Source organism: Fulmarus glacialis, unplaced genomic scaffold (assembly GCF_000690835.1).
Source record: "Fulmarus glacialis isolate BGI_N327 unplaced genomic scaffold, ASM69083v1 scaffold50411, whole genome shotgun sequence".
Lineage (NCBI taxonomy): Eukaryota > Metazoa > Chordata > Aves > Procellariiformes > Procellariidae > Fulmarus > Fulmarus glacialis.
The window spans coordinates 1-17,610 of record NW_009193113.1 but is presented as its reverse complement, the minus strand read 5'-3'; the positions used below and the strand labels follow the sequence as shown (position 1 = coordinate 17,610).

General features: G+C 41.4%; 2 protein-coding genes across 2 annotated transcripts; one reads left to right on the top strand and one right to left on the bottom strand.

Moving 5' to 3' along the window:
• Positions 1-157: 157 nt before the first annotated feature.
• Positions 158-11,704, top strand: CHERP (calcium homeostasis endoplasmic reticulum protein; the record flags this gene model as incomplete). Its single annotated transcript, XM_009587321.1, has 16 exons — positions 158-339; positions 1,107-1,244; positions 1,474-1,625; positions 2,001-2,112; positions 2,461-2,550; positions 3,181-3,415; positions 3,778-3,956; positions 4,382-4,778; positions 6,908-7,146; positions 7,987-8,120; positions 8,413-8,499; positions 8,796-8,945; positions 9,074-9,190; positions 9,683-9,777; positions 10,319-10,504; positions 11,249-11,704. Coding segments are annotated over 16 exons (2,531 nt in total), but the record flags the coding sequence as incomplete, so codon positions are not given.
• Positions 11,705-12,932: 1,228 nt separating this feature from the next.
• Positions 12,933-17,419, bottom strand: LOC104072397 (chromosome unknown open reading frame, human C19orf44; the record flags this gene model as incomplete). Its single annotated transcript, XM_009587320.1, has 7 exons — positions 12,933-13,019; positions 13,426-13,592; positions 13,719-13,814; positions 14,666-15,137; positions 15,503-15,579; positions 16,159-16,516; positions 16,778-17,419. Coding segments are annotated over 7 exons (1,899 nt in total), but the record flags the coding sequence as incomplete, so codon positions are not given.
• Positions 17,420-17,610: the final 191 nt, after the last annotated feature.

Sequence of the window (17,610 nt, the reverse complement as noted above, 5' to 3'; positions counted from 1 at the left end):
TTTGCACCATCCGCCCCTGACTGCACGGTTTTCATTCTGTATTAAGCAGTTACGTAAAGAGTGAGGGTCTGTTTTGGAACCAGCACGGTTTTCACGTGTGGGCTGGTGGTAGCAGATCTCTTTAAGGCTTACTTTAAAAGTTTACTTTGTCTGATAGTGTTGTGCAAGCAAAGTCAAGATATCGAGGCTACCGCACAGATCCAGCCACTGCCACAACCGTCTCTCCCACCGGCTGCACCCATCCCAGCTCCTCAGGGCACTCCTTCCGTGGAGGAACTTATCCAGCAGAGTCAGTGGAACCTGCAGCAGCAGGAGCAGCATCTCCTTGCTATGAGACAGGTTGGTTTAAGATAAGCACTCAGCTGGTTCATCCTAGACTGCCAGTGGCTGTAAAAATTAGGAGTGAAGGGCGAGAGGAAGGTTTCCTTCTGACTGGTGGCGGCGGCATCGTCTGTTGGTGAGGAGGGGGAGTATTTGCTTGTTTTTGTTCTGTGGCAACTGCCGCCATCTCCTTAGACGGGATGTATCTGATGTACTAGCAAGATTGATCCTTGATTAAAACAGTTTATTTACTGTATGAAAAACCTTGTTGGTTTTGCAGAGTGGAATAAGTTGTGACTGCTTTAATCTTTGTTTAATGCTGCAGGTTGCTGGGAACTGCAAGACATTCCAGCCTGTAGTATTCTAAGGTGGATTCTGATTATGGGTGGAAGGGAACTGTGTACTTTGAACTAGTTGGTTTTTGCAGGTGACGTTTTGCTGTTAAAGCTACTGGGAACCAGACTGAAGAGTTCCTGGAGGAAGGCAGTATGCCTAGATTATGTTCTATACATATAGGAGCTTCCTGAAATTTTTTTTTTTTTTTTCCACAATGGAGAGATTTTAGAGGTGGAAATGAACTGGACTTTTCCTGAAGAATGAGAAGAGTCTTTTCTTCTCAAAAACAAATAACTGAAACATTTATATGTGGTCACATTGCTTGTAAGAGGTCTTGGTCTTTGAGATAGCTACTTATGGTTAAGAAGACAGCAGCCTAGTTCTTCAAAAGAACATTGGATGCAATATAATTCTCTTTGTATTATTATTTTTTTCTTCTTTTTTTACAGGAACAAGTCACATCAGCAGTAGCCCTTGCAATTGAGCAACAAATGCAGAAGGTTTTGGAGGAAACCCAGTTAGATATGAACGAATTTGACAACTTGTTGCAGCCAATAATTGACACTTGTACGAAAGATGCAATCTCAGTAAGTGACCTAAATCTGAACAGTTATTTGGTGGTGTTGTGGATTAAGTATAATTTGAATTTTGAGATTGTGTAGTAAACAGCAGCTTTATTGTTGTGTTGTGTGGTAGATGAGACGATAGCTGCCACTTGAAAGCTTCCCATCTTGCAGTTATTTCAGAGTTCTAGGAAGTCCACATGATGTGAACACATTAGACTAACTTAAAATATTTTAAATTTGCTTTTCTAAGGCTGGCAAGAACTGGATGTTTAGTAACGCAAAATCTCCTGCACACTGTGAGCTGATGGCTGGGCACCTGCGAAATCGTATAACAGCAGAAGGAGCTCACTTTGAGCTTCGGTTACATCTAATCTACTTAATCAACGATGTATTGCATCACTGGTAAGAATTAAATTGTGGGTTTCAGTTTGGTGTTTTGATTAATTTGGTGAAGTCTCTCTCTGCTAGATACATTGTTAGTTTGACTGGTCACTTTTTATTTTTAAGGTGTTCGTTATTTTTAGCAGCTGTCTTAAGATGTCCATAGCTGGCACAAGGCAGCTATTATTAAAGCTATGCTTTAATCAAATTCAGCTTTTACCATTTTTGTATTTTTTCTCCAGACAAGACTATACAGTAAAAATGTAAAGGAGAGAACTCTATTTTATGAATCCACTACTTTTAGTGTAGCAGAAGTGGGGATGAATTGAATATTACAATGCTCTTAGTATTATAGTGAAAGGCAGTAACTCTTCTCTTCCCATTCCTTTTTTGAAGCCAGCGGAAGCAAGCACGAGATCTTCTGGCTGCTTTACAGAAGGTGGTTGTGCCTATTTATTGTACCAGTTTTCTAGCAGTGGAGGAGGATAAACAACAGAAAATTGCCAGAGTGAGTATCTGGTTTTGGTTTAACTGTATGCTTTGCTTTGTTAGGTTAGTGCTAGGCAAATTCACAAATAACGAGGATGAAGGAGGACCACTGAGATTTTTCTAGTCTAATTGTCTTTATAAAGCCTATCACAGAATGTGCTTTAGTTCGTGTTTAAACTAGAACTTTAAAAGTAGGCTTTACTTAAAAGTTATTGTATTGATGAATGCATCTGAATCTTTGGGGTTCAAAGACAAGTGATGAAATCCTAAGTCTTTTGGCAAAGCTAGGGACATAAAAGTGCTGTGCCTCAATTTTTGTTTTATTGTTCATCATTTCTAAAAACGTTTCACTCTTGAATTTATGCAGCTTCTTCAACTATGGGAGAAAAATGGGTACTTTGATGAGTCAATTATTCAGCAGTTACAGAGCCCGGCTCTTGGACTTGGCCAATACCAGGTTAGCCACAAAAGAAAAGTAACAGTTTTCTTATTTATGTAAATACTTTGAAAACAAATTTAGGAAATGTTTTCCTTTTTTGAAAGGTAAATATTAATTCCCCCCGCCTCCTGCTTGAAGTTGTTTACAAAGGGTTACAAAAATAATGTAAAACACAACCTGGTTATTTCAAACATTCAATAATCTGGCTGCTGGAAAGTCTATTTGCATTTGTAACTACTACAGTCATGTACATATTTGGCAGTGTGTTTTCTTTTTATAGGAATGAATGTTTGTTAGAAAGGAAACTAAAGAAACCATAGCTTTAAATTGTATACACTAAGCATAAAAATTGTTGTGGCAGCAGGAAATACTGATTTTTAGCATTAATAATGAATGCTGTTGATTTTAGCTGTATTTGAAAGTTAGGCATTAATACAGACAGTGGATTCTAGCCTGCAGAGAATATTTTGGAAGTCTTCACAGAGCTTCATAGAGTGGCTAGGTTCTTCTGCCAGCAGGTTATCCTGCGTTCTCATGCATTTCTTGGGAGGGAGTGGAGAGCAGTATAGGAGATTCTAATGAAGAGATAGGATAACTGTTTTAGGTACGGCATTAACTTGTTGTTCTTAATTTATCTCACTTTATCAGGCAAATTTGATCACTGAATATGCAACAGTAGTACAGCCTGTACAAGTAGCCTTCCAACAGCAGATACAGAACCTGAAAACTCAACACGAAGAGTTTGTAAACAGTTTAACGCAGCAGCAGCAGCAACAAATACAAATACCACCACTAGAGAACGAGGTGAAATCAACACCCCCACCTCAAGCCCCCACAGCAGCACCAGCCTCGGCTCCACCATCTGCTCCAGTTACACAAGCAGGTACTAACCTGTTCTGGGACCCATGTGGAAACAGGAGGGTGGCAACATTGTGAGATTTTTTTTTTTTTTTTTTTTTTCCCCTTTCTTCTTTTTTAGCAGTGAGCTGTTGTGCTGTGCTGGTTTGGTTCAGGTAAAAGCCTGAAACTGTTTGAAGGCTTGCAGCTGGTGCAGTCGGAGGCTTGACTGTAAAAAGAACCAAAGAGACGAATGTTAAATGGATCAGAAATCCTCTCTCCCAGTAATAGATTTCTGCAGAATGTTTACACTTCCACGAAAATTCGGATGGAGCCTGTTGTAGGTGTGCTGGTGTTTCATTAACTACATGTGACCTGGATGCTTATATAGTCTCCAATTTGTTTCAGATGATGGTAAATCTCAGCTGCCTCTAGCTGGTTCTACAGAGTATGACACAACGGGGTCTGGAGTGCAGGATCCTGCCTCTGGTGGACCACGTGGCCCTGGATCTCATGATCAGATTCCTCCAAATAAACCACCCTGGTTTGACCAACCTCACCCTGTTGCGCCATGGGGTCAACAACAGGTAAGAAACATAGTTCTGAAACAAGATGTGGAGGGAGGCAGAGGTTCAGAATGACCGTCTTGGTTGTGGAAGTGTGGTGAAAAGCTATGAAAGTTATAAATCCAGATTCAAACGCCAAGCTTTCTTGTTCTGAGCCCAGTTAAAGGCAAAGTATAAATTGTATTTCAGTTTGTCAGTCGTCACACTTTCCCACACTCAAGCAGAACAAAAAGTACTGTCTTGAGTACAGAGCTGTTTGGTTCAGTAACAGTTTGGTCTTCTCCTGCCTTTTCTCTGAGGCTGCAGTTGTTCAGACCTTGTATTCGGAAAGCTCTTTCACTTGTGCGTGTTTCCTACAGCTATATTTTCTTAAAAAAGGTAGATTGTTTTTATTGTGTTCTTTATTTTTGTAGCCTAATGACCAGGCTTCTTTTCTTCACCACTAGGGACCACCTCATTGTCCTCCGTGGAATAACAACCATGAAGGAATGTGGAACGAACAGAGGGATCAAGGCTGGAACAATCAGCGAGAGACACCTTGGAACAACCAGCCCGATCCTTCTTGGAACAACCAGTTTGAAGCGCCATGGAACAACCAGCATGAGCAACCTCCATGGGGTGGGGGTCAAAGGGAACCTCCATTTCGAATGCAGCGGCCACCTCACTTCAGAGGCCCATTTCCTCCACATCAGCAACATCCCCAATTCAACCAGCCCCCGCATCCGCATAATTTCAACCGCTTTCCACCTCGCTTCATGCAGGATGATTTTCCACCTCGCCATCCCTTTGAAAGGCCTCCTTATCCTCATCGTTTTGATTACCCCCAGGGGGATTTTCCTCAAGGTAAAGTGTGTACCAGGCCAGGTTTTCTTATGTTGCGATGCTGATTGCCATTACAAAATTATTTAGTGCTGTGGGGTGACAGCTTATTCTTGGTGGACTGTTTGTGGTTTTCCTGAGAAATGTTGAGTTTGGGGGTTTGGGAAGCTACTGCTAACAACTCAGTAGGAAACACATGCAGAGTTGGATGCTTCCTTGCTTTTTGAGTCTTCCTTCCCTAACGGATGCAGATAACCAGAAACTGTAATCCAAACTCAAGTCAGCATCTCTGCAGGCACCCCTTTGTGACTATTTCACTTCAAAAATAGTAAGCTCAAAGGTGAGAAGCAGCATTTGCTTGTAAATTCGATCTGCTGCACATCAGGCCATAGATGAGGGCTCTTCAGTTGTGCCCTCATCTCATAGGTGGAAGAAGTTGGAGGAAGCCAGGCTGGAAGCATTTGTTCTTATGCGTACATTCATCCATGCCCTTCTTCTCTTTTATTTTTACTGAAAAGCTCTCTAATTATCTGCCTTAACATTGTGTGGCTTGGTAGTGTCTGGTGAAATGATCCTTACCTCCAGTTCTCCCTTCTTGTTTGGTTTGCTCGCGTGCTAGAGCGCAGGGAAGTCCCAGAGTGCAGTCAGTGCACTGCTTGCTTGGCCCTTGTGGCTCAGATTTGGCTGCAGGCTCCCTCATGAAGTCTGGTATAGTTCTGCCCCGATGTAGTTTCTATTTCACATGCAGAAGTTATGATTATTCTGGAATGATCCTTGTCTGTAAAGTCTAAAGATCACTGCGGTTCTGTATGACAAGCCACTTAAAAGAGCAATTATCTTGCTGTGTAGGAGTTGCTATTTAAAGCTTAAAAGATTCTCAATTCCCCAAGTCTAAAAAAAACTGAAAACCAATGAATTAGAGCTTATTCGGATTGTGATTAACTTCTCCAGAGGAGATTGTTCCTTTTTTTTTCTTTTTCTTTGGGTTTGTTGTTTGTTTTTTCAAGAGTTCTGGTAGCGAGTAGGGAGAACAGATTTTGTTGTGCTGGGGGAATTAAGGTTTAAGCTCAGAAAAGATGCTCTGTTTTGGATTGTAGGGGTGATCCAAAACATCTGTTGTTTCATGTAAAGTTGTTGGAGGGGGGGGATCTACTAAAACAGATGGCTAAAATTAGGAAAGCAGTGAAGCAATGACAACGTAGACTGTGTTCAAGTTCTGATGAAGATGAGTCAAATAGTACTGGCTGAAGATTGGGCAGTGGCTGTAATGGCTTTTCCTGGAAAAACTGTTGGTCCTGCTGCAGAAGATGTTGACTTTCAGTCTTGCATTTTTGTTGGAGGGGGGGGATCTACTAAAACAGATGGCTAAAATTAGGAAAGCAGTGAAGCAATGACAACGTAGACTGTGTTCAAGTTCTGATGAAGATGAGTCAAATAGTACTGGCTGAAGATTGGGCAGTGGCTGTAATGGCTTTTCCTGGAAAAACTGTTGGTCCTGCTGCAGAAGATGTTGACTTTCAGTCTTGCATTTTTCTCTTTTTTTTTTGGTATCCTGGCGTTCATGGCAAATGGTTCGTCCATCAGTGATTGGATGTATGTCATTCACTTCTGTATTTTTAACAGGATATTATCTCTACCTCTTCTCGAAACACCTCTTTAAACAAAGTATTTTCTTGTCACCTACTCATGTGAGTTAATTCCTGCCATATTTATTTTTTTATATGTGATGATTTGGCATAGAGACAGAACTAATTACAGGTCCATGCTAAGCCATGATTTTGTATTTAGGCTTCAGAATTAGATCTCATCAGTAGCTGCCCTGCTGCATCTGAAACCTTTTGTTCTTGAGCGTATTTTTCTTGTGGTACTTTTTGACCACAGTATGTCCCAAAGTAAGCAGTGGCTTAGGGTTAAAGTGTCCTGTTGTCTTGAGAGCGGTTGCTATGGCCAGGGAGGGAGACACACTGCAAGATATTCATGAACGTGGACCTGTAGCCAGCCTCTAGTTCTTCAGTTCTGTTGCTTTTCTTGATCTGCAGGGTTCTGGTGCCAAGATCGTTTTTTAGGATAAACGAACTAATTGAAGTACATCTCTCTGATTGCTTTCCTTTCTCTATAGCTAAATAAAATGTTTTAACCCTCCCACTCTGCAGAAATTGGACCTCCTCATCATCACCCTGGTCACAGATTGCCTCATCCTGGAATCAGCGAGCATCCTCCCTGGGGAGGGCCACAGCACCCTGATTTCGGGCCTCCCCCGCATGGATTTAACGGGCAGCCTCCTCACATGCGGCGACAAGGCCCCCCTCACATGAACCACGATGATCCTAGTCTGGTGCCAAATGTTCCGTACTTTGATCTTCCTGCTGGACTGATGGCTCCACTTGTAAAAGTAAGTGCTTGCAATGGCCCTGACGAGTAGGATTAAAAGATCAAAATCCTGTGGTGAATATTAGGGACAGTTTAACGTGGACATTTATAATTTCAAATCTTTCCATCCAGCAGCCATCAACCAAAGTTGTTGTAGGGTATACATGGGCAGGAGTGGGGGGAGAAGGTAGTGAAAATGGTAAAATTTTCAAGTGTTGTGTCCCAGTGAAAGCCATTTGAGCTCATACATGTGGAAGAATAATTTACTGTTGAAAATCTTACCCCCATTTTTAGAAAATAGAAATCCCCAGCAATTTTCAAATGGCCAGAGGGACCTTGCAGTTCTGATGTGGCCACTGTGTACTGGTTTTTGGTATTCAGCGTTCTTTCTTACAAAGATGTTTTGCAACACTAATGTTACATATACAAACAAAGAATGATAGAGAACCGGAAATGTATCTGTATCGGCATCTTCAAGGATATATACGTTTATGCATTCTGTGTTTGAGATGAACAGCTAGGTCTCTCCCATCTCTAACTTTGTGTTGCTCTCGGCATACACCAGCTTTTGCCAGGCTTCTATCCAGCCACTGTTATCACAAAGATAGATGAGATCTGCATTTTATCTACCTGGCGGTGCAGTTAATGCTGCAACCTGTGTAGTGCTGGCTTTTCTCATAGAACTCAAAATGGTGCTGATAGCACGAGGAAGCATTGGGTCATCTGCACAATCCTTATTTCTGGACCATTTTTTATCCAACAGTGAAATGTGAGGTCCCTACACAGTTAAATCTATATTTATCTCTTCAGGTAGCCACCCCATGACACGTGACACGAATGTAATTTGTTTTGTTTCCGGCAGCTTGAAGATCATGAGTATAAACCTTTAGATCCTAAAGATATACGTCTTCCACCCCCAATGCCCCCCAGTGAGAGACTACTGGCTGCGGTTGAGGCATTTTATAGTCCACCATCTCATGACAGGCCTAGAAACAGGTAAGAGTAGGTATAGCTAACAATATGGTAAGGAAAATGCCCTAAGAAGCTGTCTCAAACCACAAAGTGCCTCTCTCTTCCTTCGCCTGTGTGTTGGTTCTTCTAATGCTGAAATGAGTGCTCTTGTTGTATTTTAAACTGCGCACGCTGTTTGATCTTACGCTGAGATTTCTGAGACCTTTTTGCCCAGGCCCTTTGTTCCCTACAAAATCTAGCGGAAATCCTGAACGTCTCCGTTGATCAAAGTAGAATTTTACAGATGTCGGTTCTATGTGTGGTTGATTTATTGCAGTGAAGGCTGGGAGCAGAATGGACTGTACGAATTCTTCAGAGCTAAAATGAGAGCGAGGCGGAGGAAGGGTCAGGAGAAGAGAAATAGGTGAGAGACCCTGTCTGCTGCCTTCTGATGCATGCTGTTCGTTTGGAAGGTGCTAGGAATACCTTGGGCTAAACGCAGAGGGAAGGTCTGTTCAGCAGCGTGCTGATGGAATAACTGAGTTTCAACTCGCTGGAATTTCTGTCTAATCTGCAGAAAATAGTTTTTGCCACACTCAAGATTGTCTGCAGAAATACAGTGCTTGTGTGTAATTTGAATTTGGTCAAATTCAAGTATATTTGCATTTGTCGTGCTTCTCTAGGAGTTTCACTGGGGTTTCTCTGCTTTTATCTGTGCAGTGGGCCTTCTCGGTCTCGCAGTCGGTCTAAAAGCCGAGGTCGCTCATCCTCCCGGTCCAATTCGCGATCTTCAAAATCCTCTGGCTCCTATTCGAGGTCACGATCTCGCTCTTGCTCTCGATCACGATCCTACTCACGCTCTCAGTCCAGGTAGAGTGCAATGGGCTGAAGCTTGGGAACTGGGGGGGTGGGAAAAAACCGACCCTAGGGCTGAATGGGGAACCCTGGATGTTGCTCTGGGCACTTGTTTGTCTGATCTCCTGTGCTCTCCTTTCCAGAAGCCGGAGCAGGTCCCGCTCTTCTCACAGCCGCTCGCGATCACGGTCACGATCGAGATCGAAATCGTACTCCCCAGGGAGGCGGCGCCGGTCCCGGTCTCGCAGCCCTACTCCTCCGTAAGCTTTTGTTTGTTTTATTTCTCTTTTTACCTGGGTGGTTTGGCAAAGTACCAACAAGAGTGCTTTTCTCATAAGCTGGGTATATTAAGCATTTCAACAAATAGTAGAAAAGAAGATGGCAAGCAGATTTAGAAACGATTTATATGCTGTATGTGCTTATAGAGAGAATATTACTCCATTGTGGTGGCTTTTCGTTATAACAAAACACGGTGCAACTATGAAGGCCTCGTATGCCTTCCTAGGAAGCAGGAGGAGTCCTCCGAGTACTCCGTGTTAGGAAGACTGTAGTGTTTGATTTCCCTTGTGCTGAGAAGCAGGTAGGTGGTTTCTGGCACCTTTATAACTCCATAATCTATGGCTTTATAAAAGAATAGTTTAGTAGAGTGGATGGGATTGTATTGGATGTTAATGTTTAACAGAATATAAATGACCTTGCTTTGTGTCAGAACAGGATCACTTGTTCTTAATTTGTTCTTTTTATTCTCTTAGTTCTTCTGCTGGTTTGGGCTCCAGTTCTGGGCCTCCTATACCAGAATCAAGACTTGGAGAAGAAAATAAAGGCCATCAAATGCTGGTGAAAATGGGTAAGATGCTGTTCTGGAATCTTACACAAGCCAGGAAACAAAACCCAACTCTTCAATACAATTATTTAATGCATGTTCATAAGTAGTTATCCCTTGGTATTCCAAGGGCAGCGTAAGGATATTCAGAGATGTAAGTATATAGAACATGGAGCAGTGGCAGTAGCTGCCTTTCTGGGAAGGATATGGAAGACAGGGACGTGAGTTTGGCATCAAATAGGACTTGCCTCCCCGAGGTGTTTCATCTCCCTGTGGTTACATCAGCAGGGTTGACTGGGCAGACTGGTCTTGCGCTGTCTTTCCCCTTGCCCTTTTAAAGGTTTTTAGGGATAGTGCTGATGTTTGTCAGCTCCCAGATCTCTGCATATTAATGCTTTTGAAATAAATGGGACAGTTCCTATGTTGTTTCAGGCTGTCTGTTACCATCCTGCTGTATCAAATTGACGCTTTCTTTGGTCGTTTCCAAAATGTTTGTTTGTTTGTCTTCAGAATTCTAGCAATAAAAAAATACTTGCAGGATTGCAATGTTGTGTCCTTTCTGCAGGATGGAGTGGATCTGGTGGATTGGGAGCCAAGGAACAAGGAATTCAGGATCCAATTAAAGGAGGGGATATCCGAGACAAATGGGATCAATATAAAGGAGTAGGAGTTGCATTAGATGACCCTTACGAAAACTACCGAAGAAATAAAAGTTACTCGTTTATCGCACGCATGAAGGCCAGAGATGAATGTAAGTGAATGTTTCTAAGCAATTTAAGAAACTGCAGGCTTGATAGTGATTTTGTCCTATTTACTGTAGACTGTAAACCCAAATCAGAAGACTAGTAACTCTTAATTCTTTCTAATACAATATAATGGATACAATAGAACAGGTAAGTAGACATATATTCTGAATAACCCAGCATCTTTTCCTTTTTAGGAGTTGTGTTGTATTCTAATTTCTGAAACGTTAATTAGCCTGTTTGGGTTAAGCCACTTCCTGGCTGCAATACCAAGAGCCTGCATCTTTGCCTGTCACACTTCAAAAACTAGGCGCAATCACACAGGTAGCGGAGGGAGCCGGAGCAGGAAGGTCCTTATGGTTGGAATGACGTTAGACCACGCTCACTGCTTGGCCCTGCCCAACTCTGAGTTTCCTACAATTAGCGCTGTGTTCTGCCAAAGCCAGAACTGGTAATGAGTTCAGAAAAGGGTTCAGAAAAAGTGGAGGTGCTCCTTAAGAGATGAAGACAATTACTAATGATGGATTTTTGCAGAGAGTCTGTATTACCTAAAACAACTGCACTTGCCAATGGCTAAAATGAAAAAAATTGGCATGCTAAATGAAAAGTCACTTCTGCCTCTGGCTGCAGTAGATCTGTGTGATAAAATGGGTTCAAATAAAGCCCATAGGGAAAGCCCTCGTTCCATGAAGCATTTCAGACAGCTTAGGTAACTGCAGAATGTGTAAGAACTCTTTTCCCTATTGTTTCAGTGAAGCGTGAAACGCAAGACCCTCCACCACCTGAATAAGACTCTCTGAAGAAAGATGTCTTGCATCTTCTACAAAACATTAAACTTGTATAAATCCGGATTAAAGTCTGGAGGAAGTGACAAAAGAATTACTTTTAAAACTATGGTGAAAAATGGAAAGCTATGACATGTACTTCAACGCTTGTCGTTTAGTGTTTAAAAAAGGCCAGTCGTAACTATGACATGTCTAGCAAGTTTAAGAATTTCCATTTATTTTGCAAAATTTTTTAATTAGTTACCCATTTTCTACTCGAGTTAAGCCCCAGTCAAGCTATCCCTGGTGCAGGATTGTGATTCATTCATTCCTGTGGAATACAGACGTTATCTGATACGGTTGTGTGTTCTCTAGTTCCATAATGTATGTTTATTTCTCTCAAAAGGTTAATTCTATTTGAAGTGGAGGGGTGCTGCCTTGGGATCAAGTCAGACTGATGCTGAGCAGTGTATCCTAATGTCTAAATGGGGAATGAAGCATCTAGTTCCAGTGCAGGTGACCTATGAGCACTGTGCAAGCTTGTTAGAACCTACCATACAACTTAACGCCCCTACACACCAGCTGCTGCAGTCACAACTCTGGTCAGAACACGAGGGTTAACTGTTCTAGCTTTTCAAGCGCTCTAAGGGATGTTCGATGCTTTGTAATGGAAGACATTCTTTAAGCTTTTTATATTTTTGTATATACCCTTTAATAAAAGCTAATTAGTTGAATAGAAGAGAATCGGTTTTCTCTGCTCTGCAAGTTTCTAACAATGAAACGTCCTTGGAAACTTTAACCTAAATGAGAAAAGAAACCTTTTGTAACTGTTTCCAGAGACCACCAGCTGAAGATGTTAGGCCCTTGCACTGCACTTCCACTCCAGAGGTCTGCGTGGTGGTAACCTCTTCCAGAGTCGTTTGTTTGTATAGCAGAAACCCTCTTAAAACCATTTGGTCAATATGGTGAAATATCAGTTTGTTCTAGATCTACTGTAGTTGTGGAACTGTAACTGTCTGTGAATCAGCATACAACACCTGTATGTTATCAACTTGTGAATTTTATTGTTTTGCCTTCCAATAAACACTTTTTTTTTTTAATAAAAATAAAATGGTGGCTCGTATTTCGGAGTAAATGGATTCCAGTACATTGGCTAAAAGCCGTCCTTCTGTTGAATTTATCTTAACTTTTCATGTGTTTGGTTTGGTAGTAATCCAACAGGTTAATTATATATTTATATATAATTATGTTTAAATATGGCATGGAAGTCAGGATACAGTATTTTTCTACTGTGATCGTAGTCCTCGGGTGCTGTAGTAGTACAGACTTTCACTTCTACCATGACGACAGATGTGATCACGGATCACACGATCTACGTGATGAACACGCACGCTATGGTGACTTACCGCACTCCCTTTGGAGAGAAGCGTTTTCTTGGTTTCCTTTTTGCTGAACACTGACATAGTCTGGCTGAAGGTTCCTGCCTATCCCTATATCATGTACATTAGTAAAAAATTCAGATATAGGAAAATAAATTATGTATAATAAGATACATCGTGGTTAGTACACATCCTTCCAGTACATAGTTTGTAACTTCTCATCTGTACGATGTGGAAGGGTTTCTGGTTCCAGCTTGAGATCTGTAAATGTAAATGTTACTTGAAATTCAGAGTCAAAGCAGTTTTTCCTCCTGTGCTTTCCGAATTTCTTCACGTGCTTGCTCAATTGTTAGAGGTGGGGATTTATGATTCTTGATGTACTGCAAAAAAAAGTTAAAACACAAATTTCTCTATTATGTAGATAAATACTTTATAGTATTTAATAAATCTTCATGTCAAGATACCTGGACAACTAGCAACAGAAACTGATACTTCTGTTGCAGCGTTAGGAAGATCCTTGCTCGTTTGAGGACAGCTAAATCCTACAGCATAAAGCTTATTCTTCCAAAACTACGGCCTCCAGTAAGACTAGTCTTTTTTTACTATATAAACTCCTGACTTCTTATTAATATGGGCACAAGCATTATAGTATTCTTCTTCTATGAAGTAATTTATTCAATGATAATATGAACTTTATCTGATTAATGAATAATATGCAAAGAAAAGCATTTGGAAAGGAATATATGCTTACTTTACCCAGGCTGCTCTCTAGTCTATTGTAAATACCTCTTTAGCCTCTTCCAGGGTATGGTAGTGGAACTTCTCATTCTCTAATGACTCCACCAGGGAGACGTGAAGGTGGTGAATGTTCTCTACAAACTGCTGAGTCAACACTAAGTGCTGTTTCAACATGGCGTTTAAAACAAGAACTGACGGGCTGTATGCTGTCAAGGCTGCAAGAAATGGAGAGTGTATATTTTAGCGATACATTACAGTCAGACAGTAAGGGCTAAACAACCCAAGCAGGGCTTTGATGCATAAAATACAGTAAAACAGAATAGAAACATGTTTTTCAGTACCTTCTACTGCATCCATGCTGATGACGTGACTGGCAATAGGTACTGGATCAATGTAGCTGTTTCCTACAGGTGGGTCAAGCGCTGCAGAGGCGTTTGCTGTGCATAGGATGAAATGAGAATTACTAGGTTTGGAGGGTGGAAAGGTTTTGCGCTACAACTCGGTTCATCTTCAGCAGTCCCTTGGGACACCAGCTTCGGCAGAACCGCTGTAGAGCCCAACAGGGAATTCTGTCAGCCAAAAAAATGCTAAAATTGTTCTATGGCTGCCGCAGTTTCTTTACTCATGTTCACCTCACATGCCATTGCAGAAGGCATCTTTTCTAACCCTAGACAGTAAAAATAAAGGTTTTTGCACTTGAGGGAAGTACTGTTTTCAAGCACACCCGAGTTTCTATTTTCTTCTCGAGGGTGGCAAGAAGTGGCTCTTGCCACTTTTTCCTTTAAGTAAAGACAGGTAGGAAAGGAGCTACCCCTCGGAAACAGCTAAAGGTCACATCTGTCTTTTGTAAATGGGGCCGTAGTGCTTTCCCAAGAAATAAATACAACACAGAAAAAGAACTCTACGATGGGTGACCACTTTACTAACAATACAGTAGTATTGTTTGCAACAGTAAAGATACAATAAAAATGTTGAATTCCATTTGAGAATATTACTCGGGCTATTGCAAGCTCTGTCGCTAACACTAGCTCATCCATCCAGAGTTCCTGTTGTTTTGGTTTTTTTTTTTCCTAGTAAAAACCAGTTCCAAGTTCTTATTCTGTTGTTTAATCCCAATCTTTTCTACAGATAGCAGATTAAAGTATTGGGCTTTAGAAAGTTTTTAATTTAATGTCCGCTAGGGAAAGCTAGTACTGAAACTAAGAACTCTCCCAAGGCTGACTAGGCTAGCATATAAAATATAAAAAGGTAAAAATTGCCTGAATAGGGCAATATCTCGTGCACTTACTCTTTGACCAGCAATAGGTGAATGGAGGATCCGCTGTCTGGACCGCCCTTTCTTTGACAGTTACTCTGTGTATGCGGTCATGCCGCTCTCTGGTAAATAAAGGCGACGATGCTGAAGACGGGTGTTTCCCAGAATACGTGCAGCTCTCAGAATGTTCCTCTGACATTTTCGATACAGATTCCCCATCTGTTGTAGACAGAGACCTTTCAAAGTCTTCAGAATATTCTGAATTAACTGTTCTCTCATCATGATCAAAATAATCCTGTTTGTGTCTAGGGAAATCTGCAGAAACTCCACTTAAATGCTCAGAGATTTCAGCTTCAGTCACAGTTTTTTCAATATCCCCTTCAGAAGCATCATTCACACCAGTTACTGCACTTGTCATTTTAAGAGACACTTGGTCCTTTTCTACCAGGAATGTATCTTTTTTTTTATTTCTGTTTGATTCTTGAGTAATTTGAATGTCTGTCCCCTGTAAAACAAAACGGCTGTATGTTAGGAGAATCAACAACATATAACCCAGAATATGCCTCCATTGTTCATCTGCTCTGCTGCGTATCACTGAGGGTTAGCTACTACTTTATTAGGAAATCAAAATGTTGCTCTTCTGTGTCACCTTGCAAACTGTGCAATGCTGTTACATTTAGTAAGGAAATGCAGACACTAAAAAAAGAATTCGGTCAGGTTTCAGTAGACTGTAAAATCCTGATCCTTTCAGCTAGTGAGACAAGCGCACCTCAGCCTGTGAGTAGAACAGAAGTATTTATTTTAGAATATCCACCCTCCACCAAACAAAGGCAGAATGGAAATATGTGCTAGTAGGGAATTTCTACTTACTTTCTGCTTTAATTCTCCTGTCTCACTGGTGATGTTTGGTGCCAAATCATCAAGGGTCAGGATATTCAGTCTGAAGTCTGCAACCGAATGACAAATCATCATGAGAATCTGTATGAAAATTACAGTACGCTTTCCCTTAAGTGAGAAAAGGGGAAAAATAAATCAGTGCTGCATTCCTAGTTTAAAGTGTAATACTAAAAAGTAACAGCAATCACTCTAAACCTTTAACTTAGCAGCAGCTCTTTCTAAAGTTTCCTCCTTTGCTGTCGGTGGATCTGCCAACCCAAGTTCAAGAGATTCTTGATCCCCCTCATTTACACTTGTTCTCACTCAAACCCATTAGTACCATTGTCCCACTGATACATGAAAACTATTCTAAATGTCATAATTGTTTTGACGTCATAATTAAGTGTCACCCAGGGAAGCATCATTAAACTGAACCCATTAAATCAAAAGCCAAGAAAAATATAAATATATTACACTTGAAAAAAGAAATAGATCAACATAATTCCTCTGATAAAGCCTCGGTTTATGTAAAATCACACTACTGAATCCTTTCAAAGTGAGTATTTGCCCATGTTTATTAGTAAACTTAACAGTAGATTATTAGTACAATTCATGCCAAGTCTACTGAGACAATATTTTAGAACACTTACCATTTGAGCTGCTGCTAATTGAATCTTCTGCATCTGCTGCTTTTGAAAACAATTCATCTAATGATTTTATTTCACTTCTGTCACTTTCAAGTGATATTTGGCTTTGCTTGGTGTTGCCTATTCTAGGCAGAGTAATCTTTACAGTATTGTCTTTCATGGAAGAAGACAGCGATTGAGATCTCGTATTATGTTGTACTGACAGGTTTCTGCCGGCTGGTGAAGGTGTTGGTGAATTAACTCTACCAAAAACATTTTTCTCCGAGTCTTCGCTATGAAAAGAAGATGTTTTAGATACCTCTGTCAGTGAAATTTCCTTATGAGACAGAGGAGGCATTCCGGATGAAACTCGAGTCTTACTCTTTGGAAGAACATGAAAAAGAGATTTAGGTGTTACTTCATTTATTATGTGTAGATCACTAAAAAGGAAAACAAATTACAATGGGTAAAACCCAGTAATTTTAAAATGTGAACTGAAGTTAAATCATATTATGAGCAAGCCACAAATGCAAAATTAAAATTTAGTTTCTGGTGTTATCTAAATAAAATGTGACCTACCAATTTAAAACAATTTCATAAAAGTGTAAATAAAAACACATAATCCAGCAAAGTCGGTATTTACCTTTCCACCCCGTTTAGAATCACTTGCAACAACGCTCTGATTCTCATTTCCACGGGAAAACTCCAAAGAGCTCTCCATCAGTTGTCTCATTTCCTCTTCATCGCTATCCAAATCAAGCTGCTGTTTAACCATAACATTCTTTTTAGGGCTTTGGATGCTTTCCTCTTCCTTAGAACAGGCATTACTGAGGGTCATATTTCCACTGGCGGTAGCATAATTCTTCAGATATTTTTTGCCCCTTGCACTGTGTTCATGACTGGAAGCAGATGAGAAGGACTCTTCATCCAAAGGCTTCTGGCCCAAATCAGTCTTTTGCAATTCCATCTGCTTTTTTCGATTCATGATTTTGCTCTCCAGTTGTGCCACTTTCCTCAGAGCTGAGCTTGACCGTGTGTGGGAAGCACTACCTGGAATGCTCTTTGCTACGTGTCTGCTCACCGTCTGCACAGTGCTTCCCGATGTCTGGCACCATTGGCTTCCATGTACGTTTTCGTTGCGCACCTTTAGGAATCTCCTCTGGCAGAACGGAGCTCTTCCAGTTTTTTCCAACTCTGTGTCAACCGCAGAGAGGTCACTACAGGAGCGAGGAAGGACGCTGCGCCCAGCTGTGATGGTTCTCCTGCGGGGAGCATCGCTGTGTCCCTGCCGAGAAGAGGATGCAAAGCGAGGAGCCCTCAGAGGCGGAGGCAGGCGGCCCGGTTCAGCTCCCAGCTCCCAGGACAGGGCAGACACTCCCGCTCCCCGCGGCCCTGCCCTCGGCCCAGCCTGTGCCGAGCCACCTCCTCCCACCCTCCGGTGTAGGCCCTCCCCACAGGCGGCTGAAACACCGGCCC